At 44.8% G+C, this 27882-nt stretch overlaps 1 protein-coding gene across 1 annotated transcript in view; it reads left to right on the plus strand.

The window, feature by feature from the left end:
• Positions 1-22327, plus strand: part of MAOB (monoamine oxidase B) — a 114068-nt gene extending 91741 nt beyond the window's left edge. The window contains exons 7-15 of the mRNA XM_081793372.1: positions 312-461; positions 1499-1658; positions 7329-7425; positions 8472-8525; positions 11590-11647; positions 14385-14482; positions 18835-18946; positions 19977-20039; positions 21323-22327. Coding sequence (XP_081649498.1) covers positions 312-461; positions 1499-1658; positions 7329-7425; positions 8472-8525; positions 11590-11647; positions 14385-14482; positions 18835-18946; positions 19977-20039; positions 21323-21475 — 945 coding nt within the window. The 3' untranslated portion in view covers positions 21476-22327. The remainder of the gene's footprint in view (positions 1-311; positions 462-1498; positions 1659-7328; positions 7426-8471; positions 8526-11589; positions 11648-14384; positions 14483-18834; positions 18947-19976; positions 20040-21322) is intronic.
• Positions 22328-27882: the final 5555 nt, after the last annotated feature.

The raw sequence follows: 27882 nt of genomic DNA on the forward strand, positions 1-27882 counted from the left end.
GTCATGATGTCGCGGTTCATGAGTTGGAGCCCCACGTTCATGAGTTGGAGCCTGCTTCTGATTCTGTGTCTCCCTCTCTCTCTGCCCCTCCCCTGCTCGTGCATGAGCTCTCTCTCCCTCTCTCTCTCTCTGTCTCTCTCTCAAAAATAAATAAACATTTAAAAAAATTGTTTAAAGAAGACACTATTGGCAACAGCAAAATGCAACCTTTCGTGTGTTGCATAGAGATGTATGAGAAAATCTAGCAACTTAATAATTGAAACCCATTCCTATATTTCCTGCCCATCTCTTGAGTCCCCTTTTCTCTGCAGGAGAGGAAATTTGTGGGCGGATCTGGTCAAGTGAGTGAGCGGATAATGGACCTCCTTGGGGACCAAGTGAAGCTGGAGAGGCCTGTGACCCACATTGACCAGACAGGAGAAAATGTCCTTGTGGAGACCCTAAACCAGGAGGTGTATGAGGTAACCAAGAGCCCTAAACTATGGGAAGTGGCCAGAGTCCCATTGATAACCAAAGCTTAAATAAAGCCAAGAATATTCCAGACTTTACAGACATCCCCTTTGCCAAAAGGGTGTGAAAGAAGGGAAAAGAGAACCAGAATATCGGAGGAGAGGGCAGAGTTACAAAATCATATTCAACCCTCTGTATTGGGCTCCTATGTAAGTAGATATCAAAGAAAATATTTATTTAATAAATATCAAGCACCTTCTATGTGTCTGGCATTATTCTAGGAACTGGGAACAGAACAGGGAACAAAAATAAAATTCTCTGCCCTCATGTGGCTTACATTCTAGTGAAGAAGAAAGGGCATAATATGTGGTTAAGATACAAAGTATGGCATATAGTGGTAAGTACTGTGGCAAAAAATCAATCAGCAAGGAGAAGAAGGTGTGTCAGAAGGTAGGGTGAGGGGGTTGGTCATGCAATTTTAAATAAGGTCATAAGATGATACAAAATGAGAGGTTGCGCCATGTGGCTCTCTGAGGAAAGAGTGTTCCGAGTAGACGGAACAGCCAGTGCAAAGGCCCTGAGGTGGAAGCGAGCCTGGCATGATGAAGGAACAGCAAGCGGTCAAGTGGCAGAATCAAAGGAGTGAGGGGAAGATTAATAGGAGATCAGAGCTGTAACAGGAGTTCATTTCACGCATGGCCTTGGAGGTGAGTGTGGGGGACTTGGCTTTGACTCCAGGTGTGATGGAAAGTCATTGGAAGGTTCCAACTAGAGAACAATAAGGGCTAATTTTGGTTTTAACATGATTCTTCCAGTTTTTCTGTTAAGCAGACACTCGAGGGACACCTGGCTGGCTCAGTCAGTGGAGCGTGCGACTCTTGATCTCGGGGCTGTGGGTTCGACCCCCATGTCAGGTGTAGAGATTACTTAAATCCTTTGGGGGGAAAAAAAAGAGAAGATACTCAAAGGGGGCCAAGGGTAAAATAAAGGAGAAACATTAGGAAAAAAAAAACCCCACGAACTCTGTTTAACCACGTTTTTCTTTCAGGCTAAGTATGTGATTAGTGCTATTCCTCCTATTCTGGGCATGAAGATCCATTTCAATCCCCCTCTGCCCATGATGAGAAACCAGCTGATCACTCGCGTCCCTTTGGGATCAGTCATCAAATGCATAGTTTATTATAAAGAGCCCTTCTGGAGGAAAAAGGGTGAGTATTATGAGGAAAAGGTCCAGGAAACTTGGTGCAAAGACATGTATTTGCACGTAACTGGTTTTATTAGAATGCTGGGTATAAAACATTAGTCCAAGTTCTGAGTACAATTCTATCAAATAAAACATATTGGCGCAAACTCATGGAATTCACATCCCTTGGAATATGACTCTTCTTATAATTTAATATGTAAAGTTTTGCTTTATCCTGCCACAAAATCTTGTGAAAATAGTTATTACTGGGGCACCTGGGTGGCTCAGTCAGTTGAGTGTCTGACTTTCGATTTCAGCTCAAGTCATGATCCCAGGGTCATGGGGTCGAGCCCCGCATCAGGCTCCATACTGATCGTGGAGCCTGCTTGGGATTCTCACTCTCCCTCTGCCACCTCTCCCCCATGCCCTCTGTCTCTCTAAAATAAAAAAGAAAAGAAAAGAAGTAGCTATTACTTTCTAATACAGTTTTTTAAAGTATGAGTTTATAGAGCCATTCACCAAAATAAGATTCTGAAAATTTCCAGGCAGCCTCTCACTTGTGTTGAGATTCTACCATATTAAATTAAGGCAATTTGAGCGTCTGACTTGGCTCAGGCCATGATCTCGTGGTTCGTGAGATCGAGCCCCACATCGGGCTCTGCCCTGACAGCATGGAGCCTGCTTGAGATTCTGTCTGCCTCTCTCTCTGCCCCTCCTTCATTCACGTTCTCCCCTCCTTTGTCTCAAAATAAATAAGCATTTTTTTTTAAAATAAAAAATTACAGAAGTGAATCTGTAAAACTTAAAAGTAAAATTTACAAAAACAATAAAAATGTCCCTCTCCTATGGTATGTGTCCTGGCATGTCCTCCCCTTAAGGAACAACTACTAAAACTTGAAGTTGTTTATCTTTAGAAATGTAGCATATGCACAGGTAATACTTTAATTTTTTTTAATGTTTATTTTTGAGAGAGAGAGAGAGGACACAGAGTGTGAGCAGCGGAGGGGTAGAGAGAGAGGGAGACACAGAATCCGAAGCAGGCTCCAGGCTCTGAGCTGTCAGCACAGAGGCCGATGTGGGGCTCGAACTCTCGAACGGCAAGATCATGAACTGAGCCGAAGTCGGCTGCTTAACTGACTGAGCCACCCAGGTGCCCCGATAATACTTTAAATGTATGTGTACACATATGTATTAAAATATATATATATATACACTTCATAAATAAATAAGTATATATATACTTTAAATATATATTAAATAATATGTAACATTTACATGCAAATATAATTTTAAATAAACATGTTCTATATTTTTCCAAAAACATTTATTTTTTTAAATTTTTTTTTTAACATTTATTTATTATTGAAAGACAGAGAGAGTCAGAACGTGAGCAGGGGAGGGGCAGAGGGAGAGGGAGACACAGAATCCGAAGCAGATTCCAGCCTCTGAGCTGTCAGCACAGAGCCCGACACGGGGCTCGAACTCACAGACCGCGAGATCATGACCTGAGCCGAAGTTGGACGCTTAACTGACTGAGCCACCCAGGCACCCCTCAAAAACATTTCTTTTAAAAACGAGATATATACTAAACAAGATATTTGCTTTTTTTCGGTTAACAATACACCATAGACATTTCTCCGCATCAGTGCATTTAAATCTACCTCATTTTGAGAACAATCTGAGGGTTGATCAGGGTGGGGGGGAGGGAAATACGGATGATGGTCATTGAGGAGGGCACTTGTTGGGATGAGCACTGGGTGTTGTATGTAAGTGATGAATCACGGGACTCTACCCCCGAAGCCAAGAGCACACTGTCTACACTGTATGTTAGCCAACTTGACAATAAATTCTATTTAAAGTTAAAAAATAACATAAAAATCAATCAATCTACCTCATTTCAACAACTGAATAAACAGTGTTTCGTTGTACAGCTCCATCAGAATTTACCGCATAGGTCTGCTCTTGATAAGCATGTCAAGTGTTTCCAAGTTTTTGCTATTACCCAACTATGCTGCAGTAAAATGCATTCTTCAGATAGCTCCGCAAATCTGTATAGGACCACTGCCTTTTGATAAATTTGTCAAAGTGGCATTTTGAAGTCGATTGACATGGGTAGATGTTTGAAAATTTTGTTAGGGTTCCTGTCCTTGCCCACTAATCACATTTTCAACATTTTGGTGGTCAATAGAGGAAAATATCCCATTTATCTAGAATTTGTAAGTTTTATTTATTTATTTATTTATTTGGTGCAAAAAAAGGTGATTTTAGTAAAGCACAGGGACAGGACCCATGGGCAGAAAGAGCTGCCTAGAATTTGTAAGTTTTAATCATTAAGAAGGTCTTGAGGCTAGGGTAACTACCTGGATGGCTCAGTTGGTTAAGCATCCAACTTCGGCTCAGGTCATGATCTCATGGCTTGTGGTTTCGAGCTCCGTGTCAGGCTGTATGCTGACAGCTCGGAGCCTGGAACCTGCTTCGTATTCTGTGTCCCCTTCTCTCTCTGCCCCTCCCCCACTCGTGCTCTGTCTCTGTCTCTCAAAAATAAATAAATGTTAAAAATTTTTTTAAAGAAGGTTGAGGCTATATTAAATTATTTTGTAAATTACCTATTTATCCTTTGCCTATTCAGCTGTTTTCTTTTTAAAAAAAAAATTTTTTTTAACGTTTATTTATTTTTGAGAAAGGGAGAGACAGCATGAATGGGGGAGGGTCAGAGAGAGGGGGGGAGACACAGAACCTGAAACAGGGTCCAGGCTCTGAGCTGTCAGCACAGAGCCTGATGCGGGGCTCGAACTCCCGGACCGCGAGATCATGACCTGAGCCGAAGTCGGATGCTTAACCGACTGAGCCACCCAGGCGCCCCTATTCAGCTGTTTTCTGTATATGTTGCAGATTGTCTTTAAAATTTGTTTATGATGGTTTCAGCCTACTGAACTCCCGTATATACGTGGGGCTTTTCTGGATTAACCCTTTCCCCTGTCTTTGTCGCTGGGCTCCAGATTTTGTTTGTAGCCCAATACATAAAAAAAACGTAAACATTGATGACCAGTGTATATGTTTATTCCTAAGTTATGGACATGGACCTCTGGAAAATGCATTGTTATAATTATAAAATATACAAAAGTAGACTTTTTTGAAAAGGTGGATTAAAAAGCAAGAATTTCGAACAACTTCCTCCGCTATCTAGGCACACAATCTATGTGTGCACATCCCAGTTTGGAGAGCACATATTTATATTATCCAATCCTGTGAAGTGCCTGTACTGGTTTTCTTTAATGTTTATTTATTTATTTTTTAGAGAGAGAGAGAGAGAGAGCATGCAAGCAGGGGTGGGGCAGAAAGAGAAGGAGAGAGAGAATCCCAAGCAGGCTCCGCGATATCGCTGCAGAGCCCAACGCGGGGCTCGATCCCACACACTGTGGCATCACGACCTGAGCCAAAATCAAGAGTCAGAGGCTTCGCCAACTGAGCCACCCAGGCACCCCAGTGCTGTACTGTTTGGATGACTGTGGCTTTATAATATGTTTGGCATCTGATAGGACATTCTTCCTTATTTTTCCTTCAGTTGTGTCTTTGGTGAACTTCAGTTATTCTTTCAGAGGAGGGTGATCGTTTTCTCTAAACTTCTCCCTCCACAGCCCCACACTCAAAAAATCCCATTAAATTATTTTAGCCTGCATATTCCTCTTTTTCACCTCCGATGACTGTCATATCTTCTCCTTTCTCCCTGAGAATGTTACTTACCTCTTTCAGAGAGATGTCTTCTACTCGCTGAATCATTGTCTTGTCTTCCCCAAGAGTTCCTTCTTTGTCCTGGCATATACGGGACTCTTCTCTCTGCCCCTTGTTCCTTCACTTGCGCCCAGTGTGCCTGCATGGCTCAGAGGCCAGCATTGCTCTGGGAAGAGGTGTCTAAAGAACCACTCCATCCAAAAAGCAGGGCCTCCATTCGGGACAGCTGGTGTCCTTCACAAGCTCTCTGTCCAATCCAGCTGACCCACACACCATCAGTGTGCACTCTTTCTTTTCTCTGGCTCTCTTTTTTTTTTTATTTTGAGAGAGAGGGAGAGAGCGAGAATTCCGAGCAGGCTCCGCACTGTCAGCACAGAGCCCGATTCAGGGCTGGAACCCACGAACCGCGAGATCCTGACCTGAGTCGAAATCAAGAGTTGGATGCTTAACTGACTGAGCCACCCGGGCGCCCCTCTTTCTTTTCTCTTATCACATCCTGTCCTGTTTGTCTTTTCTTTCTTGTCGTCTTATAATGGAGGATTCGTTGGCTATTTCTCTTGGATCCTTAAATCTTCTGGAGTTCTTGGATGGACTTAAGACATTTCTTCTTCCCATACTTCAGCTTTTCTCAACATTTTTCCTGTCCCTGCACCCTGGAGCGGTAGGCAAGCACTGCCCCGTGCAGTGGCTGACTGAGACTTTGATTCTCACGGGTGCACAGCCGGGGGAATGTGGGAGGAGAGAGAGAGAGAAGCAGGTGTAGGTACACAAAAGCCTTCAGGTATGTCTGCTCACACACAGGTTGAGGGCGGTGTATACCCTCAGGGTCCGTTCTCTGTTTTTTCTTTCTCCTTTTCAAACCCTCTCATTGCATTTTCTGCACAACATTTGTTTCAGATCCACCTTAAGTTCGTTCAAACAACCTCAGATTTGCCAGGAAATGATGGGGGGGACTGAGAGAAGCGCTTTTGCCCGGAATGAGCAGATGTTTCGCAAGTTGTTCTGGAGATCGTGTAGCAAATGAGGGTTTAGGACTCTGTGCCCTGTCTCCAGAAAATCAACAACAGTTGGCTTAGTCTAAGTGGCTTCCCCTAAAATGTGAACATTCAGTCCCTTCTATTTTACAATTGACTAGTGTTGTGTTTTTTTTTTTTTTTACACATCTTCGGGTTTATCTGATTTCTTTTTTTTTAATTTTTTTTTTAACGTTTATTTATTTTTCAGACAGAGAGAGACAGAGCATGAACGGGGGAGGGTCAGAGAGAGAGGGAGACACAGAATCTGAAACAGGCTCCAGGCTCTGAGCTGTCAGCACAGAGCCCGACGCGGGGCTCGAACTCACGGACGGTGAGACCATGACCTGGGCCGAAGTCGGCCGCTCAACCGACTGAGCCACCCAGGCGCCCCAGGGTTTATCTGATTTCTTATGAAAGAGGAAATGGGACAGGACCCAGTCTTAGCATGAAAATAAGATTTTATTGAATTGTGGCCTGGAGTCATTCATAACATCACATTGCTTTATTCTGTGCAGAGAGGTGTCTACAGTTTGATTTTTCACAAAATGTTGGCTACTTACCCCTCCTTTTGACATCAGTTTGGTCTGCCTTCATTATTGAGAGTGTAACATCTTATATTTGGCCTTTGGGCTTCTTTTTTTATTTTTCTATTTTTATTTACAAAAATGTTTTTAAGTTTATTCATTTATTTTGAGAGAGAGAGAGAGAGCGCGCAAGCGGGGATGGGGCAAAGAGAGAAGGAAAGAGAATGGACGCAGGGCTCGAACTCACGAACCGTGAGATCATGACCTTCGCCAAAACCCAACAGGTCAGGTGCTTAACCAACGGAGCCACCCAGGCACCCTGGCCTTTGGGCTTCTTAAGTTGAAAATGTATGCTTTGCAGTAACTGTTCTGGGTAGTTTGACAGAGTGATGACTATCTTTTTCCATTTTGCACTTCTCCAAGATTACTGTGGAACCATGATTATTGAAGGAGAGGAAGCTCCAATTGCCTACACGTTGGATGATACCAAACCTGATGGCAACTATGCCGCCATAATGGGGTAAGGCATGCTTATGGTGGTGTGGATGCCATTCGGTGTTGCCAAAATATCCCCAGGCTCTTCACAAATGTGCCCCAAACATTGTTAAATAATTTTTTACCCAATGGCACTATTCTCCAAATCCGGCAGTAGAAAAATTCTTAATGCCTTTAGAAAAAAATAATAATGTGTTCCAATGGATAGATATTTAGAAAAGAAGTAGAATACTAAAAATATTTTAAAGTTTGTTATATCCATTTTCTGCTTCGTATTTAGTGCTGGGGAGTAGCTATATTTTGGTGGCCTATCTTTTATGAAAGCGTAATATGAAGATGATGTGGGGTGTTTTACTAAAAGGGCTTCTTGTGGATGCCGTATGGGCATCCATGGTACTTAGGTGGGATGCTGAGATTTTCCAAGTCCTGCTAGAGAGGATCTAAGGCCGGCCCAGCCCTCTGCTTGGCAGGGAAAAGCGGCACAGATTGGGGATGTCTTAGTGGTCAGAACCAGTCCAGATTGGTGATTACCTGAAGCAGCTGAAACTGACATGGGCCCTGAGATATATACAAATTTATTTCCAAGAGAAGCACGAGCGACAACAGGGAAATCAAAGCCAGTTGTTAAGTTGAAGGCGATTATAGAGCTACAAATGGAGGCAGATTTTCCGAGTCTGGGCACTAGGGAGACACCATCATGGGGACAGAATCAAAGAGCAAGGGCTGGATGAAGTTGAAAAAGCTCCAACCTTAGATGAGCATTTGAGACCCAAGGGCTCATTCTTGTTGGCCATCAGCCACGTGGGAGAGGTAGGTCAATCATAGTCATTATCTTAGGCAGAAATTATGGCCATCATCTGTGTTTAGTCCCTCACATCCCAGAAGCTAGAAGGTGCTTGTCAATGTCAAGGGTGCAGCACGTAAATAGTAAAACATTGAACAAGATAAATTAGTATAGAATGTGTTTCTTCTGGTCAACTTTTCGATTGTACTCGAGGCACATGTGTGGCTGTAGAAATGAGGCCAGGATGAAAGCAGCCATTAATTTCCCCCCTTATTTGTATGTTTTAGATTTATCCTTGCCCACAAAGCCAGGAAACTGGCACGTCTTACCAAAGATGAAAGGTAAGAAAAAAAATCACTCTTCTTTCTTTCTTCCCTCCCCCCCTTCCTTCTCCCTCCCTCCTTTCCTTTCTTCTTTCCTTCTTTTCCGCCTACTCGCCTGCCTTTCCATTTTACTACACTTTATAACGTAAAGACCGCCTAATAATATGTGTGCCGCCAATGCGACGGGGGAGCTGTGTTAAATATGAGGGTCTTTGTGTAAAGGCCCCGTGCCAATAACTAAAGAACCAAGTATTCAGATGATCACTTGGTGAGTTTATTGTACATAAGATACCATGCAAGGAGCTATCTTGAATACAGAAATGGACATAACCCAGGGGCAGGAAATGTACTTGGGAAGGAGACAACCAGGTAGACTAAATGACTGCATGGCAGGGCAATCTGCTGTGTCGTTGCATGAGTGATGTGTGACAGTTACAGATGAGAGATACAGAGGGACGAGTTTTTCTGGAGGCCGCAGTTTCTTCCAGCAGTTAGTGTTCACCCCCGCCAATTATTTATTCCCACACCACCACTGATGTGGATTTCCCAACTAAGAGCCTCTGAGTTGCATTCCTTCCCCGCCTGTTATCACCATCCTCCGGGACTATGGCCACCACTGTGCTTGGCCGGGGGTATGGAGGTCTGATGGGGCCACGCACCTAAAAAAAAATTGCCACTGGAATATTAAGATCCAAGAAGGTAGGAGGTTTCGTCTGGCCCGTTCACTGCTGGATCTCCAGTGCCTGGAACAGTGCCTCCAACAACTCTTTTCCCAGTTTATCTTTTGACCATGTTTATGGTTTATTTGTTTGATGCTATAATAAAATTTTAACTTCCTATGAAGTTCAATTTATCAATGCTTAAAATCATTGCTTCTGAATGGTCTTGTATACATTGAAAAGATTTTTAAAAAATTTTTAATGTTTGCTTTTGAGAGCGATAGAGAGACAGAGCGCGAACGGGGGAGGGGCACAGACACGGAGACAGAATCCAAAGCAGGCTCCAGGCTCTGAGCCGTCAGCACAGAACCCGACCTGGGGCTTGAACTCCTGAACCGTGAGATCATGACCTGAGCCAAAGTCAGATGCTCAACCAACTGAGCCACCCAGGTGCCCCTAGAAAAAACTTCTTTTAAAAATGTTTATTTATTTTGAGAGAGGAAGAGAGGGTGCCTGGGGGAGGGGCAGTGAGAGAATCCGAAGCACGGATTGACAGCGTAAAGCCCGATGTGGGGCTCGAACTCACAAACCATGAGATCATGACCTGAGCCAAAATCAAGAGTCAGGCACTTAACCAACTGAGCCACCTAGGTGCCCCAGAAACGATTTTTCTATTCCAAGATTATCGTAAAAATCGCTCATTTTCCAATTACTTTTTCATTTTCATCTATTATGTTGAAGCTCTTTCATCCTCCTAAATATATTTTGGTGTAAGAAGTCTCAGGGGACTTGAACTTGGTTTCAATCATGGGTAGCTCTTTGTCCCAGTACCACCATACTGAATAATCTGTCTTTCTCGTAGGTTGTCATGCTAATTTTGAAAGTCATTGCCTGACTCTAAATCATTTGTAAGATTCCCTTCAGCGTTCTATAAAAATCAGACTTGAAATAACTATAATGTCATTCCTTAACTGACTAATGCTAACTGTTGGCTAATGTCCAATTCCCCCATGAAACTAAATTTCTTAAGAGCTACCATTTATTGGGGCGCCTGGGTGGCTCAGGTCGGTTAAGCGTCTGACTTTGGCTCTGGTCTTGAGCTCACGGTTCGTGAGCTTGAGCCCCACGTCGGGCTCCATGCTGACAGCTCAGACCTAGAGCCGCCTTCTTTTCTGTGTCTCCCTGTCTCTCTGCCCCCCCCACACGTGGGCCGTGTCTCTGTCTCTCTCTCAAAAATAAAATCAACCTTAAGAGCCACCATTTATTGAACACCTGTTATGTCCCAGTTACTGGGCGGGGACCTTTATGTGCTTCATATCAGTGGTCCTCAAACTTGAGAATCTCCTGGAAGGCTTGGGAAAACCCAGCTCTGCCACTGTTGTTTCTGAACCAGCAGGTCTGGGGTGGGGCCTGAGAATTCACATTTCTAAGTTCCCAGGGTGATGCTCCTGCTGATGATGGTGGTGGTCTGAGGGCCACACGGTTTTACACCAGGAATGGAAACAATCATGCCAGTTTCTTGATAAAACTAAAGCTCAGAGAGCTTAAGGAACCTGCTCAAAATCTCCTAGTATTTAAGTGTTCTGCAGAAGCAGAATGCAAAGCTTTTCTGGCTGTTTCCTCTTTCCGCTCTGGCCATTGCCTGGTTGGGGGACGGAGGCTGACAGGAAGGGGGATCATGTCCAGATCCCTCCAGAATCTTTAGCACTTAGCAGACTGACCGACTTCAGAGGTACACACTGTTTTCTCCTTTTTTTTTAAATGTTTATTTATTTTTGAGAGAGACAGTGGGGGAGGGCCAGAGAGACAAGGAGACAGAGGATCCAAAGCAGGTTGTACCTTGTCAGCGCACAGCCCGACGCAGGGCTTGAACTCACGAACGGTGAGTTCATGACCTCAGTTGACGTCAGACACTCAAGTACACAATGTTTTCTTGAATGAATAAACAAATTGCCGGGTGCCCCCTGCAATGCAGGCCATGTATCACTTTGTCTCCCTTAATACTATTTGTGACCTCATAGATTTAAGACATTTGGAATAGATACAAAGTGCCTTGTTGGGGCATCTGGGTGGCTCAGTCAGTTAAAGCGTCCGACTTCGGCTCAGGTCATGATCTCACGGTTCGTGGGTTCAAGCCCTGCATCGGGCTCTGTGCTGACAGTTCGGAGCCTGGAGCCTGCTTCGGATTCTGTGTCTCTCTCTCCCTCTGCCCCTCCCTGTTCCCACTCTGTCTTTCTCTCTCTCTCTCTCTCTTTCAAAAATAAAATAAACATCAAAAAAAAATTTTTTTTAAAGAACAAAGTGCCTTATTTGGAAAAACTAAAATGAAATGATTAGTGGAAGCAACAGCTCACAGGGTCTTTTACTTTCTTTTGTTCTTCGTTTTCACTTTTGTCTTTTTCTCCCCACCACCCCTTCCATAGGATGAAGAAACTCTGTGAGCTTTATGCAAAAGTTCTCGGCTCCCAAGAAGCTTTGCAAGTAAGGCTGTGTTTCATCTCTTTCCCGAGAGAGAGAGAGAGAGAGAGAGAAAGAGAGAGATCTGGCTGTGTCCTCAAGGGACTACTGGGGAGGGGCTCACGCAAGTAGGGTTCTAGAGCCCATGTTTTCTTGGAAATCTTCTCGGAAGGTCTGCACGGGGCTGGTCAGCTTCCAAGTTGTCCCAGAGAAGATGGGTCCCGGCTGTGCCCTTGGCAGCTCAAGAACCCTGCAGCGCTGTTGCGTATCCAGCGATGCTACACTTGACCCTGAGTTCAGAGCTCTTCCTGGCTCTTGATTTTCTTCAAGATAAACCAGCAGTAACCCCCCACCGACCCAGGTGGATAAAGGCAGGATGGGGCGGGACAGAGAGGCAGTGTGGTAGGGGCATTTGGTGACAGTCAGAGGACCCAGTGTGCCCTTAACCAGTAGCTGTAACCACCTCCCTGCTCCGTCTTTAAAGCAATGAATTGATGTTCTTGTTACATTCACTGGACTGCTGGCTCTTCAACGTTCGAACATGGATTAAAATCACCTTTTGAAAGCGATTATTAAATCCAGTTATCCATGAAGCATTTGAAGACAATGGGGACCCATGTACATATGAGCAGTTAGAGCGTGAGAAAAATCTAATGAGGGGGCTAAGAATGTTTAACGTGCTAAGCCTCTTAAATCCAAATCTCCCCAATGCACACCGTGACCTAGTTGAGCAGCTACATGGCTTAATCTTATTACTTTCACACTTATCTTGCTCAACTTCACCGTGGCTCGCTTCCTCCTAGTCAGGCTGCTCTGGCTTTTCAGTTTATCATTTTTGTTCATTCTTTTTTTTTTTTGTAATGTTTATTTATCCTTGAGAGAGAGAGAGAGACAGAGCACAAGCGGGGGGAGGGAGACAGAATCCGAAGCAGGCTTCAGGCTCTAAGCTGTCAGCACAGAGCCCAACGTGGGGCTCGAACTCATGGACCATGAGATCATGACCTGAGTCAAAATCAAAAGTCAGATGCTTAACTCGCTGGTATGGGGCGCCTGCATGGCTCAATCGGTTAAGCGTCCGACTTCGGCTCAGGTCATGATCTCACGGTTCGTGAGTCCGGGCCCCACATCGGGCTCTGTGCTGACAGCTCAGGGCCTGGAGCCTGCTTCAGATTCTGTCTCCCCTCAGCTCCTCCCCTGCTCACACTCTGTCTCTCTCTCAAAAATAAATAAAGATTAAGAAAAATTTTTTTTAACTTGCTGAACCACCTGGGCGCCCCTCTTGAACAGCATTTTAATTAATTTATTTTTTTTTTAATTTTATTTTTTTAATTTACATCCAAATTAGTTAACATATAGTGCAACAATGATTTCAGGAGTAGATTTCTTAGTGTCCCTTACCCATTTAGCCCATCCTCCCTCCCACAACCCCTCCAGTAACCCTCTGTCTGTTCTCCATATTTATGAGTCTCTTATGCTTTGTCCCCCTCCCTGTTTTTATATTATTTTTATTTCCCTTCCCTTATGTTCATCTGTTTTGTCTTTTAAAGTCCTCATATGAGTGAAGTCATATGATTTTTGTCTTTCTCTGACTAATTTCACTCAGCATAATACCCTCCAGTTCCATCCACGTAGTTGCAAATGGCAAGATTTCATTCTTTTTGATTGCTGAGTAATACTCCATTGTATATTTATACCACATCTTCTTTATCCATTCATCCATCGATGGACATTTGGACTCTTTCCACACTTTGGCTATTGTCGACAGCGCTGTTATAAACATTAGGGTGCATGTGTCCCTTCGAAACAGCACACTTGTATCCCTTGGATAAATACCTAGTAGTGCAATTGCTGGGTCACAGGGTAGTTCTATTTTTAATTTTTTAAGGAACCTCCATACTGTTTTCCAGAGTGGCTGCACCAGCTTACATTCCCATCTTGAACAGCATTTTTAAACAGAAAACACCAGTCATGGGGTGCCTGGGTGGCTCAGTCAGTTAAGCATCTGACTCGATTTTGGCTCAGGTCATGATCTTACACTTTTGTGGGTTCGAGTTCTACATCGGGCTCTGCGTTGACAGTGCGGAGCCTGCTTGGGATTTTCTCTCTTTCTCCCTCCCTCTCTCTCTCTCTCTCCTCCTCTCTCTGCCTGTCTACCCCACTCACACCTGCTCTCTCTCTCTCTGTCTAAAAGAAAAATAGGGGCACCTGGGTGGCTCAGTTGGTTAAGCCTCCAACTTCAGCTTAGGTCATGCTCTCACAGTTCATGAGTTCAAGCCCCGCGTCGGGCTCTGTGCTGACAGCTCAGAGCCCAGAGCCTGCTTCGGATTCTGTGTCTCCCTCTCTCTCTGCCCCTCCTCCTCTCGCGCTGTGTGTGTGTGTGTGTCTCTCTCTCTATCAAAAATACACATTAAAAAAATTAAAAATAAAAAAATATATTCATAAATACATACATAAAACAAAACAAAATAAAAGGTAAGACCAATTTAAAAATGGAACAAGACAATTGCAGTTGACGAACGGTTCCTGACACATGCATCCACCAAGTGAGAGAACTTTTCTTGGGTCAGAATTTCTTCAGAGTTTATTAGCAAGGACACTTAGCTTCCCGAAGATATGTCTCTAACGTTATCTGGCTAAGAAGGCTCTATTTCAGATCGATATTGGTTCTTCAGTAGGAAGCCTACCAGACTGTGTTTGATTTATTCCAGCCTAGCTGGCTTCCTCTGGGTCTCCTCTAAGCTTTTGTCCTTCCGTCTTGCAGCCCGTCCACTACGAAGAGAAGAACTGGTGCGAGGAGCAATACTCCGGGGGCTGTTACACCACCTACTTCCCCCCTGGGATCATGACTCAATATGGAAGGTAGAGCAAAAGCGCGCTAAGCTGTCACTGAAATTCCGTGAGTCTGAATCCAGACTCTAAATGGGTTCCGATGGCTTTTCTCCCTTTTTTTTTCTTTTTTGGTAAATTCTTACAAAAGACAAGAAGGAGCAAGAAATCCCCAGTTTCCTTTGCATCTTGTGAATCTCATGAGTGAAGTCATTCTAATTCTCCATCATGCTGGTGCCTTGCCCTCTGAGTCCCTCTGAAGGAGCGGGCCCAATCAATGTAACCAACGAAGGTTGCCGCATAAGAACAGGAATTCAGAGAGTCAGAGGGCTCACTTGTATTGTCAGAAGAATTATCTTTATACTGACTTTAGAGCTCAGTAAGATCTCCTTAAGTGGAACCGTAGACCTGCCCGCATGGGTACAGCATTAATAAAAGCAATCCTCAAGTCAGAATTGCTTTGAAGTTTATTATCAAGGACGCCGACCTGCCCAATTTTTGGATTTGCTAAGTATAGAATACGTCCATAGTAATCGCTTCATTCAGGATTTATTGGCTAAGTGCCAACCATTTGCCAAACACCGTGCTAGAAACTTCGATACTGAGAAAATTCCTCCCTGCCGTGAAGGAGCTGACAGCGTTGGGGGCTGTGGTGGGGATTGAGAGAAGAGAGGACAGCAGACATTGTGGTAGGTCCTCTAACAGATGGGCTTACAGATACCATGGGGGACCCAGGGAGGGATCGGCTTGCCTGACCGAGAGAAATCTAAGAAGGCTTCATAATACACATACCACCTGAGGAGTATAGAAGGCGGGGAAAGATATTGGAGAACGCATCCTGGGCAGATGGACCATTATGAGCAAACACTTGGAGTCCCTCAAGTTTATGGGTTGTCTGGGGAGAGTTCTACATGACTGGGCTCTGGGTGACATTGGAAAGGGAATAGAGAATCAGAAAAGCAAATAGGATCCTTTGCCTCATAGAACACGATCAAGAATACAAAACTTACCCTTTCAACAAAGAACGGCCGATCAGAGCATCACTTTTGGTTTTGGTTTCATGATTCGATTAGATCTCTGACCACGGGCTGGCAAGTTTTATGCTCAATCCCATAAGGTGTTGCAAGAAAATGTCTCTCTGGCATTGGGATGGTGGGGAGTGAAAAGGAGATTCACCCACACTGGCGTGACCCTGGCCACGTGACAGAAGCAATGTAGACCCCATCGTGTCGGGCATTGGTGGTGACATGATAATGCCCTTTTTTCATCTTTATTTCTTCCCAAGGACGTGTGTCAGCCTTCATATCACTAGCTGCAATTCGTAAGGTAGAAACTAAGGCTCAGTATATCTTCCTTTGACCCTTCAGGTTTATGACATTTGAGATACTGCAGAGAGGGTTATCTTCATGACTCTGGAAGTACACGGAAAAGATCCTGCTTCCAGATGAAGACAGGGGGCAGTATTGACAGTGCTTTAGTAAAGAACACATATTTTACTTATTATTTATTTTTTAACATTTTTATTTTTATTTTTATACATATTTATTTTTATACATATTTTTTAACAAATATTTTAATTAAATATTTGTTAATGTTTATTCACTTTTTGAGAGACAGAGTGTGAGCAGGGCAAGAGCAGAGAGAGAGGGAGGCACAGAATCCAAAGCAGGCTCTGGGCTCTGAGCTGTCAGCACAGAGCCTGACATGGGGCTCGAACTCACGAGCCGCGAGATCGTGACCTGAGCCGAGGTCGGACGCATAACCGACTGAGCCACCCAGGCGCCCCAAGAACCCATAGTTCTTAAGGAGTTTTACTTCCGGGTAGACAGAAAAACTAATGGTAGTGATGAAGCAGTGAAACACATAAAGAAATATTTTACTCCAGCAAGCCATGAGGAATATATGTGGAAATATCCTTTTTTGTGAATAGATACCATCTGCTCACTCACCTGCGGTAAAAAAGGCAGGGACGTTTCTTCTCCAGCTGTTGGACTTCCCCCCCCCCCCCCACAAGCGAAGATTTGCACATGGCAAGTAGAGGAAAACTATCTCTCTGACATTAATTCTTGGTTTTTACATTTTTACGTGGCAACGTATTAGCCTGACTAGTTCTCTAAGCCTTTCTTCTCTCCTCTAATATTTCACTCTAGGATTTGGCCAGGCCTTCCATCCTGGGGTTTCCAATTTGGGGGTTAGTTCCCTCAAGCTGAAAAAAGCCAACATGTGGTGAAAGCAACATTGTTTAATGAACTTGGAGAAAGCAAATTTACCTTCTCTGGCAGGGAGCCCTTCCTGAATACCCTTAGGCTCTCCAGACCATGCTGGCTATGGATCATTCCAGATTATTCCATGCACTATAGTCAGTATTTAATATTCTACAATATCTTGTCTTCTACTTCCTACTTGGCAACAGTAAGGGCCAATGAAAGAAAACCCCACTAATTGAAGCATGCCCATTTTTTGGCTGATAAAAGTCTTGGTGGTATACAGGGTTGACCAAGATAAGAGTTTGGTTGTTCGCTCTGGACATCCACATCCTTTACTTGATATAATGGAAACCTGATGGGGAGCCTGGGTGGCTCAGTTGGTTAAGCATCCGACTCTTGGTTTTGGCTCAGGTTGTGATCTCACGGTTCGTGGGTTTGAGCCCCGTGTCGGGCCCTGGGCTGACAGCTCAGAGCCTGGAACCTGCTTCGGATTTTGTGTCTGCCTCTCTCTTTGCCCCTCCCCCACCTGGGCCCTCTCTCTCTCTCTCTCTCTCTCTCTCAAAGATAAATAAACATTAAAAAAATTGTAAAAAAAAAAAAAGGAAACCTAAGATAGGATGAATAATGACATCATAACAGTGCTCCCCATATGGTGTTTTTGTCAGGGTAGCAACAAACCATCCCTCTTAGAAGCTAAGTTCTAACGCACTTTTGTCCCGTTGTATAGCGTATGGGCACTCCTTCCTAACTAGTGACGATGATACACGAGACAAAGCATAGAAGATAAAAAACAGAGACCTGGACCTCTGGGAGACCTAGTTCAAATCCTGGCTCTGCTATTTTCTAGCAGTGTGGCTCTTGGCACATTTCTTCAGGCCTGTTTCTTCATGTGAAAAAGGGGACAATGATAACAGTAGCTATGCCGTGGAGTTCTTGAAAAGGATCAAGTAATTCAGTAGAGGGAAGAAGTATAACCAGGTGGCTAAGACTGTGGGTGCTGGAGTCAAATGGCCTGGGTTCAAATACCAGCTCTGCCACTTACTAGCCATTACCTAGAGCGAAGGACTTTGTGGCTGGTTAGACTCCCCCGGAAGCAGACTCTGAAGCACATGTAGCACATGAGCTACGTATGAGAGAGAGCCCTTGGTGTCGATGCTTGTGGAAGTGAGAGGAAAGAACCAAGAGTAGGAAGAGGGAGAAGTTGGACCGTGATGTAGTCTCGTGAAGGCCTCAGCTGATCCCCTAGGGAGCTCTGGAGGTAGGATGGCCCGTGAGAGTTGTTCCAAGTTGGAGCAAGGGGGTTAGGTCTTTACCACCCCATGATGATTGATCATTGAGTGCTTCTGCTTCTGGGAGAAGGCATGACCTTGAGATGAGACAGTTTTCTTCAGCAGTCTCCAAAGAGGATTGACATCAGAAGGCATGTTCTGGAAGCACCCCCCCCCCCGCCCCCCGGCCAGTAGCTGGGAATAAATCCTTCATTCTTGCCAGGGCAGGCGGGGGGGTCTTGACAGTGTTTCCCAATGACACACAGTCTCTGTACCTCCATAGTCTCATCTGCAAAATGGGGATGATAACAACACCGACCTCATAGGGCTGTGATGAGGATTGATCCAATTAGAATGCAGTAAAACTCTTAACACTGGTAGAGGGAGGCGCTCAGTGAGCGGTAGTCTTGTAGCCGTCGTCAGACCCACAGATTTGTTACCGGTCACCAGTAGAAAACTTCTTAGAACTCATTGGACCGTGCTCACTAAGAGATGGGGAATCCAAGAGCTCGGCGAGAGGAAGTGATTTTCCAAGTTCATTGCTGGAATAGCCAGGTAGGGAACCGGGACATGTATCACCTTGCTTACAGCTGGTGAGCCATGAACGGAGCTATACACGACTCGGCTCAAATAGTCCCAAGTTCCACGTAGGTGAAGTAAATACATACTCCCCTGATGTCAGTCCCTTTACCTGTAAGCTCTTGGTGCAGGAGGGGACTTCAGCTTGCATTCCTTGTCTGTAACAAGGACCATGCAATAGCTAGAGGAAGCTGTGAACCTTATTCCAGAATTGCCAGTGTGCTCCTGATGTTTAGTATCGGAGGAAACCGACCACACTCAGTCTTTGCGGGCAGGCTCTTCTCTGACTCTCTGAGACTGACCACTTTTACCTCTTTGCTTTTGTTTCAAGGGTTCTACGACAGCCCGTGGGCAGGATTTATTTTGCAGGCACCGAGACGGCCACCCACTGGAGTGGCTACATGGAGGGGGCTGTGGAGGCCGGGGAGAGAGCAGCCAGAGAGGTAAGGCCTCGGGGTCACGGGCTGTGGGGAAGGAGGCAATGCAGGAGTCTGACAAACAGGTCGAAGATGTCTGAGATCCTGGAGGCCAACTCCCCAGTAACCTCCACCTGAAGATCCATGAAACACCGCTTTAAAAAATTTTTTTAATGTTTATTTACTTTTGAGAGACAGACAGAGGGCGAGCGGGGGAGGGGCAGAGAGAGAGGGAGACACAGAATCTGAAGCAGGCTCCAGGCTCTGAGCTGCCAGCACAGAGCCCGACGCGGGGCTCGAACCCACGAACCGTGAGATCATGACCTGAGGGGAAGTCCGGCACTTAACCGACTGAGCCACCCAGGCGCCCCATGAAACACCATTTTAACAGTATTCTCAGGAACAATGAACATCTTAATCCAGAAGCAATAATGAAAATATCTGTCATGGAACCCAAAGTAAAAAGACCCTATGGGGCAAAAGATCACTATGGATATACTTAAAAGATAACCTAGGTCTAATATAAAACCAAACACATTTTTATTATGACTCAGAATTCATTTATATATTTCCTGACAACCCCTATGATCTCATGTTCAAAACTACTAAAATTTCTGGTGAGCCTAACAGTTGGAGCCTCTTATGTTCTAGATGAAAGACCTTTTAGAGCCTTTTAAAGGTTGAATGGACCACATTGGCTTTTACCCTGGTGTTTTGATGGATATCCCAAGAAACGTTCAGTTAGTCCTGTATTTTTTATTTAAAAATTTTTTTTCTGTTTATTTATTTTTGAGAGAGAGAGAGAGAGAGAGCGAGCACGAGTGGGGGGAGGGGCAGAGAGAGAGGGAGACACAGAATCCGAAGCAGGCTCCACGCTATCAGCACAGAGCCAGACATAGGCGCTTGAACTCACAAACCTTAGAATCATGACCTGAGCCAGAGTTGGACGATTAGCCGACTGAGCCACCCTGGCGCCCCCAGTTAGTCCTTCAAAGAGCAGATTCGCAGGAAGATGGTGTCACTTTTACTATTCGCGAAAATAACTCTTTCTTTTCAGATCCTGCATGCCATGGGGAAGATCCCAGAGGATGAAATCTGGCAGGCAGAACCAGAGTCAGTGGTAGGTTGCATTTTATTTCATGAATTTAAATCTCCTTTCTCTAAAAACAATTATTTGCAGAAAGAACCACTTGTATATAGTCCCACGCCTTTCCCTAAGTGATTCAACCCATGCATGCTTAAAAAGATAACCATGATGGAGACCAATTGGACAATAAATTTCATATTAAAAAAAATTAAAAAATTAAAAAAATCAAAATAAAATAAAACCTCCGGTTTTTCAGAAAAAAATGGAAACCAATTTGACAATGAATTTCATATTTAAAAAAATACATAAATAATAAAAAAATAAAAAATTAATACAAATAAATAGGTAAATAAAATAAAATCACTTACTGTTTCTCAGGAAAAATAAATAAATAAATAAATAAATAGACAGATAGATAACCATGAGTGAGGGCAGAGGTGAGAGAGATGTAAAAGAAATCGATAAATTTGTAGCTGCCACATCCATTGCAGATTATCAGGGGGAAAAAAAACACGATTTTTTTTTTTTTTGGCCAGAGAGTTCTAGGACATATTAAGAATTCAATGATTGCCTGCTGAATATATCTCTAACCTGGTGATTCCCAACAAGGGGTAGGAAATGAAAGGAAGATATGTCAGCATCCCCTGTCTACAGTCCAAGGGATGCAGCGGAATGAAACGGAGCAGATTTAGATTAAAAACAGCATTTGCAGTATACGCCCTATTACTTTTCTAATAAAACCTCAGGAACTTTTCCTATAGAGTGAAATGCATTGCAGAGGACAAGGGTCAAAAGGGTCAGAGTTACTCCTTGATCAAGGTGAAAAGTAAAGCTCTGCCAGTGCCCGTCACTGTCTTAGTGCCTCTGTCAGAGATGGGACTGGGGGCTGAATGGACCGCGGATTCATTCCCCTCAACAAATAGTGACTTTGTAGCTACTCTGCCGCGGCCACCATGTTAAGGGCCTACCACTGCGTCCACGGGGCGACAACATGTGGGGAGAACAGGTGATAACCAGAAGGCACAAGGCTCATGAACCAGACACGCCAGGAGTGTGAAAACAAGGGGCCATCTTGGCCTGGGGACACAGGAAAGGCTCCCCCAGGAGCCTGTGAACTAAGACTGGAAGCATGACTCCGCATTAGCCAAGTAAAGGGCCTAGCGGAGAATGGGGGATGCGTGTCATGAGCAGCGGGCACTTTATATTTAACGGCCCAGCGGTTGGCAAGAGTGGGTCATGTTCAGAGAGCTGGAGGAAATATTTCTGGAGCAAAGCGCATAAGCCCCGTACTGACAGCGTATGTTCTCCGAATCCAGGATGTCCCTGCGCAGCCCACTACCGCGACCTTCTTGGAGAGACATTTGCCCTCTGTGCCAGGCCTGCTGAGGCTGCTTGGACTGACCACCATCCTTTCGGCAACCGCTCTCGGCTTCCTGGCCCACAAGAGGGGTCTACTTGTGCGGTTCTAAGGAGGGGGCGTCTGTAACTACACTTTCCCTTTACTCCGTCGGGTGTGTGGGTTTGGGGAAGGGGTTGCAATAAAGTTCCAAGAAGATGTGTAGACTGGAGAATGAGGTGGGGAGCACGAAGACAAGTCAGACTTCCGACCGCAGCACACACAGTATGTCTTCTTCCGTTTGGCCCCTACATGTGGTCCCCCGTACCTGGCTTCGCGCTCTGTCTTGCCCATGTCCCACTTTACCACCCCCAGAATCTTTACAGTAGCTAAACAGGCTCTTTGAGGTCCTCGCTGTCCCACAATGCACCTTGCCCATGCACAAGAAAGCTAGTTTTTTCCCCACCTCTGTGGCTTTGTGCTCGTCTCTTACATATAACGTCCTCTTTGTCCAAGTTCTCTGCCTTTGTCCTTAGAATCCCATAATGTTATCGCTGGGCCTTACAGACCACCCAGGCTTCACCTTCTATTATAGTGGTGATCAAACCAAGGCCAGGAGGGGCGGAGCTGAATGAATTGCCCCAGGTCTACAATAAGCCACTGATACCTGGGGGGCTAGAACACAGGTCCGTTGCCTTTCCCACCCCTCAGTATGTGTGCCCCGATCACCCTCTTCCACTCCCTGCCATGGTCACTGATGGCGTTCCTTTGTGTGGGTTTGCTCTGTACTGAGTTGTTACGCGCTACGCAGTGCTACTCGTTATGTATCCTTAAGTCTTACTGTCTCATGCAATGCGTCTTCGGATGATGTTAATTTCTTGGAGGATAGGAATCTTGTCTTTTCTTCCCTTTGTACCCTCCATTGTGTCTGGATACAGAGGTCAGCACACATTTAGGCAATCTAAAATAAAGTTGATTGACCAGATGTCTGTTGTCTTCTTTTGGGGGGTGGTGACTTTCGAGGTTTTGACCGATCAAATCAAGACCCAGTATTAGGCACATAACTGTGGGTTTAATGTATTTGGTCAAAATTTCCTCAAGGCCTAGATGATGCATGCATTTTGACTGCGTGACCCATCATGGGCGATGTGTAGATGAACACTTGGTAAATGATCCATAATGATATTATAAGGATGCTAAGAGAACTCCTTCCTTTCATACCCCCCCCCCAAAAACCTGTCAAAGTAATTGGCATGTTAATAAGATGCTTTAACTAATAAGATAATTATAATATTTCAGTTGACTGTTTCATATTCCTTATCAGTGCAAAGCTTTTTACTAGGCACACTCGTTAATTTAAAAGTACAGTTTCAGAGTCCATTAAATCCTATTCAAACTACTTTTTGAATAGGATATCATCATTTCAAAATATTCATGTGTCTCAACTCCCGAGGTCAGTTCTTGTCACAGTATATTTTAAATCCATACATGACCATTGTCATTCCCTTCTTTAGAAAATGGTATCTATATGAGATGATGATGTTGATGAACCTTATTGTAGTAATCATTTCACAGTATATATGTTCCATCATTGTGATGTACATTTTAAACTTACACTGTGCTGCATATCAGTTAGATCTCAATGTAACCGGGGCACAAAGGTTTACCGAATTTTTAAAAAAGAAGAACCAGGGGCGTCTGGGTGGCTCAGCTGATTGAGCATCCGACTCTTGATTTGGGCTCAGTTCATGATCCCAGAGTCATGAGATCAAGCCCCGAGTTCTGCTCTGTGCTGACAGCGTGAAGCCTGCTTGGGATTCTCTCCCCCACCTCTGCCCCTCTCCCACTCGGGCACGTGCACTCTCTTTTTCTGAAATAAATCAATTTTTAAAAATAAATGGTTAAAAAAAAAAAAAAAGGAACGGGTGCCTGGGTGGCTCGGTCGGTTAAATGTCCGACTTCAGCTCAGGTCATGATCTCACGGTTTGTGAGTTCGAGCCCCGCATCGGGCTCCTTGCTGTCAACGCAGAGCCCACTTGGGATCCTCTCTCTCCCTCTCTCTGCCCCTCCCCCCACTCATGCACGCTCTCAATAAATAAATAAATAAACAAATGATAAAAAATTAAAATAAAAAAAAAAAACACAGGAAGAATCACATCAGGAGTTACCTTTTCCAGGAATCTTCTGGACCATCGATCCTCCATTTGGGCCAGATAGTCCTTTTCTTTGTTCTCCCAATGCCACATGCATAGACCTTGTGTCCTACACTTACCACACGATACTGCAATTGCCCAGTCATGTCTATTATCAGTTACCGAGGTAAATCCTGAGATCGACAAAAATGGGAAATGTGAAAGCCGTAAAAAACAGTTTCTTCTCCATTAAAACTCCTCATCAGTTTTGAGGGTATAAAAAGAGTGGGGAGGCCTTTTGTGAATGGGGTAGATTAATGAAGAGATCTCTCCAGAGAGCTGCCATGCTCTGAGTCCAATGCACCCCAAGGAGGAAGGAGAGGGGTGCTACCTTCTCATCCCAAGCCTAGTGAGAGGGGTTTGTTTCCTCTGAGCGATTGACACACCCCTGAGGAATCTAAAGCCCTGGGCTCTGCTCAAGGTGCTTCTGACCAGAGAGCAAGGGACTCTCACAGAGACTGCCAAAAAATGAGAAGCTGAATAGGTATCAAAATTGGCCATCCGCAGGGGCGCCTGGGTGGCTCATTTGGCTAAGCGTCCAACTTCGGCTCAGGTCGTGATCTCGCAGTTGATGAGTTTGAGCCCTGCATCGGGCTCTCTGCTGTCAGCGGAAGCCCACTTCAGATTCTCTCTCTGTCCCTCACCCCCCTCTCAAAAATAAGTAGATCGTTTTTAAAAAATTGAGCATCCACAAGGAAGGCACTGCCTGTGTTGGGGTAGTCAACGTCAGAAAGGGCCAGTATGAAAGTCTCTGAATAAAACCCCACAAGTGTCCCCATAAGAGTCGGTCTTCATGACATTCATGTCCAGAGAATATAAAACCATCGTCCAAGAGGACCACTCAAGTAGGAATGTTCACTGAACCTCCTTCCCTCGTCCCTTTCCACACACACCCCTGAAGTCACTTGGCCTACTGAGGCATCTCAACAGCAGTGACCAATGTCATTGGATGTGACATCATGCGATGTCCTAAGATGTCAGGGACATCATGAGACTTCACTGAACTACAGTGGGCTGATGTCCCCTACTTCACTTCTAGTTTTTCTACGGAAACCGAGTATACCTCTGCCAACATTCCTCCCTCCCATCTGCTTTCTTTCAAACTTCAATTCTCCTTGTCCCCAATTACCTAGCCCTCTGTCACTACACACCCTTTAGGATTTTGTCTCCTGGACAATCTGTCAGGATCACTTTACTCCCATCTTAGCCCTGGCTCCAAACTAAGAAGGACATGTTCTCATTTCAACAATCGATTAAACCTTGTGATCCAAAGAAAATTGTCTAGAGTGTTCTGGAATCTAAGGAGCTGTGTACACAACCAGGTGCAATGTGGTGCTGGGTTTGTGGTTGTTTGTTTCCTGTTAGTTTGTTTTTTAAGTGCTGAGCAAGATTCATCAGGAAATTCTCCTGGAGAGGGAATCTTAATGACATTTCAGTCTGTAGACACTAGAAGCCAAGCTCCTGCATTGGCAACAACTGATCTAATCAGACCCTGGGCTGCTACTTTCTGATATGATTGCTCTTGTCATTTCTGCTGAGACCATGCAATGAGTCACTGACATATCATATACCACTCCAGCAGAATGACATTTCAGCCTCTGGCCCCCATCCGTGATCCCTTTTGACCTCTTCTTTCGCCTTTCCTTACTTCACTAATCCTCAACCATTTCTTCCTTAAGCATTCTGGTTCAGTTTATTCTTCTGCTTCAAGGCAAAATGCTGAGTGGCACTGAGCTTTTGCACTTGAGTCTGACATACCGAACTGTCTTACCTCTAGGCCATTTCATTGTATTGTATTTTCTTTTCCCTAACCTGCTGTTGTCATAGACTCTTAAGTCTGAAGTTCTCTTTTGGCCAGCAAAAGGGCGGACGCAGGATTGAAAGCGAGAGATGGCTAATGTCCGGGAAAAGACAAGAGCCCCGAATAAGGGGCCTTGCCCCATTTTTATTAGGATCAGAAGGCTTACAAACATAACGATCGACATGCACATAAGGACAGTGAATCTGTGAACATTAGCTTGTGGACGTGAGGGAAAGGGGGTCTCGAGGATACTTGAGGTTAGGGGTTTGGGTTAATACAAAAGAAAATCCAGGCGCTGGGCAGTTGGGAGGAAGGTTGTTTACAGCGGACATGAGGCAGCATCTCTGTTTATCTTTGCCAGCCTTGGGAATGAGACAGATAGGGGGAAATAACCTCAGGGTTGACAAGCCACCTTTTCTTTTGTTAACCATCTCCACTCCAGGCGGCTTTGTTTGCAGCACAGCGGTCCCTAGTCCAATTCACCAATTTACCTAACCTGGCCCTATCCTCCTGTGAAAGCAGCTTTCTGCTATAGTATTAAATTGGGGGTGCTTTCACCCTGAATATCTAATCTTGTTATTCCTATGTATTGGGCACCTTTGTGCCGTTTCTATTTCAAGCCTTTGCCTCTCTCTATTTTGAGGGGCTCTGCACCCCTCCCTATTTTGGGGTGCCTTTGTACCTCCCTATTCCTGACACCTTTGTGCCTCCCTATTCTCAGGGTGTCTTTGCACCCCCCTGTTCTTGGGTGACAGTCTGATTTACCCAAACTTGGGGGTGAGCATTTCATGACTTTGTATTTCTTTATGACTTGTCAACCCGTTGGTGTGAGCCCGGGGCAGGGGGCGGGGAGGTTCCTAAGCTTATCCTCCACATGCTGTCAGGAGCTTTTCAATCCCAGAATCTTCCCTGTGTTATAGAAAATCAAGAGGAAAGTCCTGATTTATGGCAGAGGGTGCGGGTGGGGCAGTGGGAAGAAGACCAGAGAGCTGGCTTGGGCTGTGAGCCCCTCATCCCCATTACCCATTCCTCTTCTCTGGCCTCCTGCTGTCCTCTGTCTGCTCTTCTCCTCTTCTGCTGCTTGTCCTCCAGTGCAGCCAGGTGCTTGGGCCCCAGTCCACCGGTCAACACTGGGTTTGGGTAAATATAACCCCTTCTGGAGTCCAAGGCTCACTGGCGATATTGGCCCTTTGGATTATGCATCTGTATGTTTTAGGAGCATCCCAAGGACAAGACGGTCTTCAAAGTAATGTTTTTCTAAAAGCTGCTTGGAGTGTTAAAATCAGGAAATAAATTGTGTCCTTAAGTAGTGTAAGAGCCTCCCTGCCAACTCCCTGCCTCCTTGAGCCCCTTTATTCTAGGTGCCCAATGCCAAAAGCACCACTTAAGCAAAGGACAATGTAGGTGATGAAACCTGCCATAGAAAAGAGCAGTATAAGAACGGGGCTCACAGAGGGGGGCTCTAGATGTTACAGGCCATTCCCATCGGCAATGGCCATTTCTTTTTGAGCCACAAGTTAGGGCAAAATGTTGGGTATTAGACTTAGTCAATAATCAATCCTTCCAACTTCTTCCTAATAGAATCTTGCTTTGGTTCAGCTATTCGCCCACTGTTCTGCTGCAGGATAGCTAGGCTGGCCACGTCCTCAGCCCCAAGCTGTGGGTACTGGTCAGTCTAAGCGAATCGTGGTGGGCCTGTTTCCTTTGTCAATGATTGACTTAAGCCTATGTTATGCAATTCTGCCTAATGGAACAAAAGAAGTCTTCTTGGGAGGTAGGCTAGAGCTTCTGGGAAAGTGAGGGAAAGGGTTCCTCACTCTTTTTTTTTTTTTTTTTTTTTAAGATTTGATTTTTAAGTAATCTCTACACCCAGTGTCGGGCTCGACCTTACAACCTTGAGATCAAGAGTCACATGCTCTACTGACTGAGCCAGCCAGACACTCCAGGGACCTTCATTCTTAAAAACAGACACATGAAATAAAAAGTCCCCTCCCATACTTCCTATGGACAAGTGTCTGGATGAGATATTTGTAATTGCTACAACCATCTAACTTTCAAGCCAATGACAAATCCCACACACAGAACAGGTCAGGGCCAAAAAAGTCACAGAGAGGGATGCCTGGGTGGCTCAGGTGGTTAAGCGTCCGACTCTTGACTTTGGCTCAGGTCATGACCTGACGGTTGTGGGACCGAGCCCCGCATCAGGCTCTGGGCTGATAGTGCGAAGCCTGGCTTGGGATTTTTTCTCTCTCCCTCTGTCTCTGCCCCCCCCCCCCCCGCTTTGCACACGTGTGTTCTCTCTTTCTCTCTCAAACTAAATAAATAAACATTTTTTAAAAAGCCACACAGAAACTGAGTTGCATTCCTGATGCACCCTGCTTACAGCCTACCCTGACTCAGGATGGCTGACCATATGAAAAATAAGTTCAACAGTTTTAAATATGTGTTTTCTGGTATTTAGAGTCCAAAGCATCCTACAAGATGCACCTAACTCGACACAACTTAAGACCTTCTTTCAAGACCGTCTTTGGATAATAATCATGCTTA

The sequence above is a fragment of the Panthera onca genome, chromosome X (genome assembly GCF_046562875.1).
Source record: "Panthera onca isolate mPanOnc1 chromosome X, mPanOnc1 haplotype 2, whole genome shotgun sequence".
NCBI classification, from domain to species: domain Eukaryota; kingdom Metazoa; phylum Chordata; class Mammalia; order Carnivora; family Felidae; genus Panthera; species Panthera onca.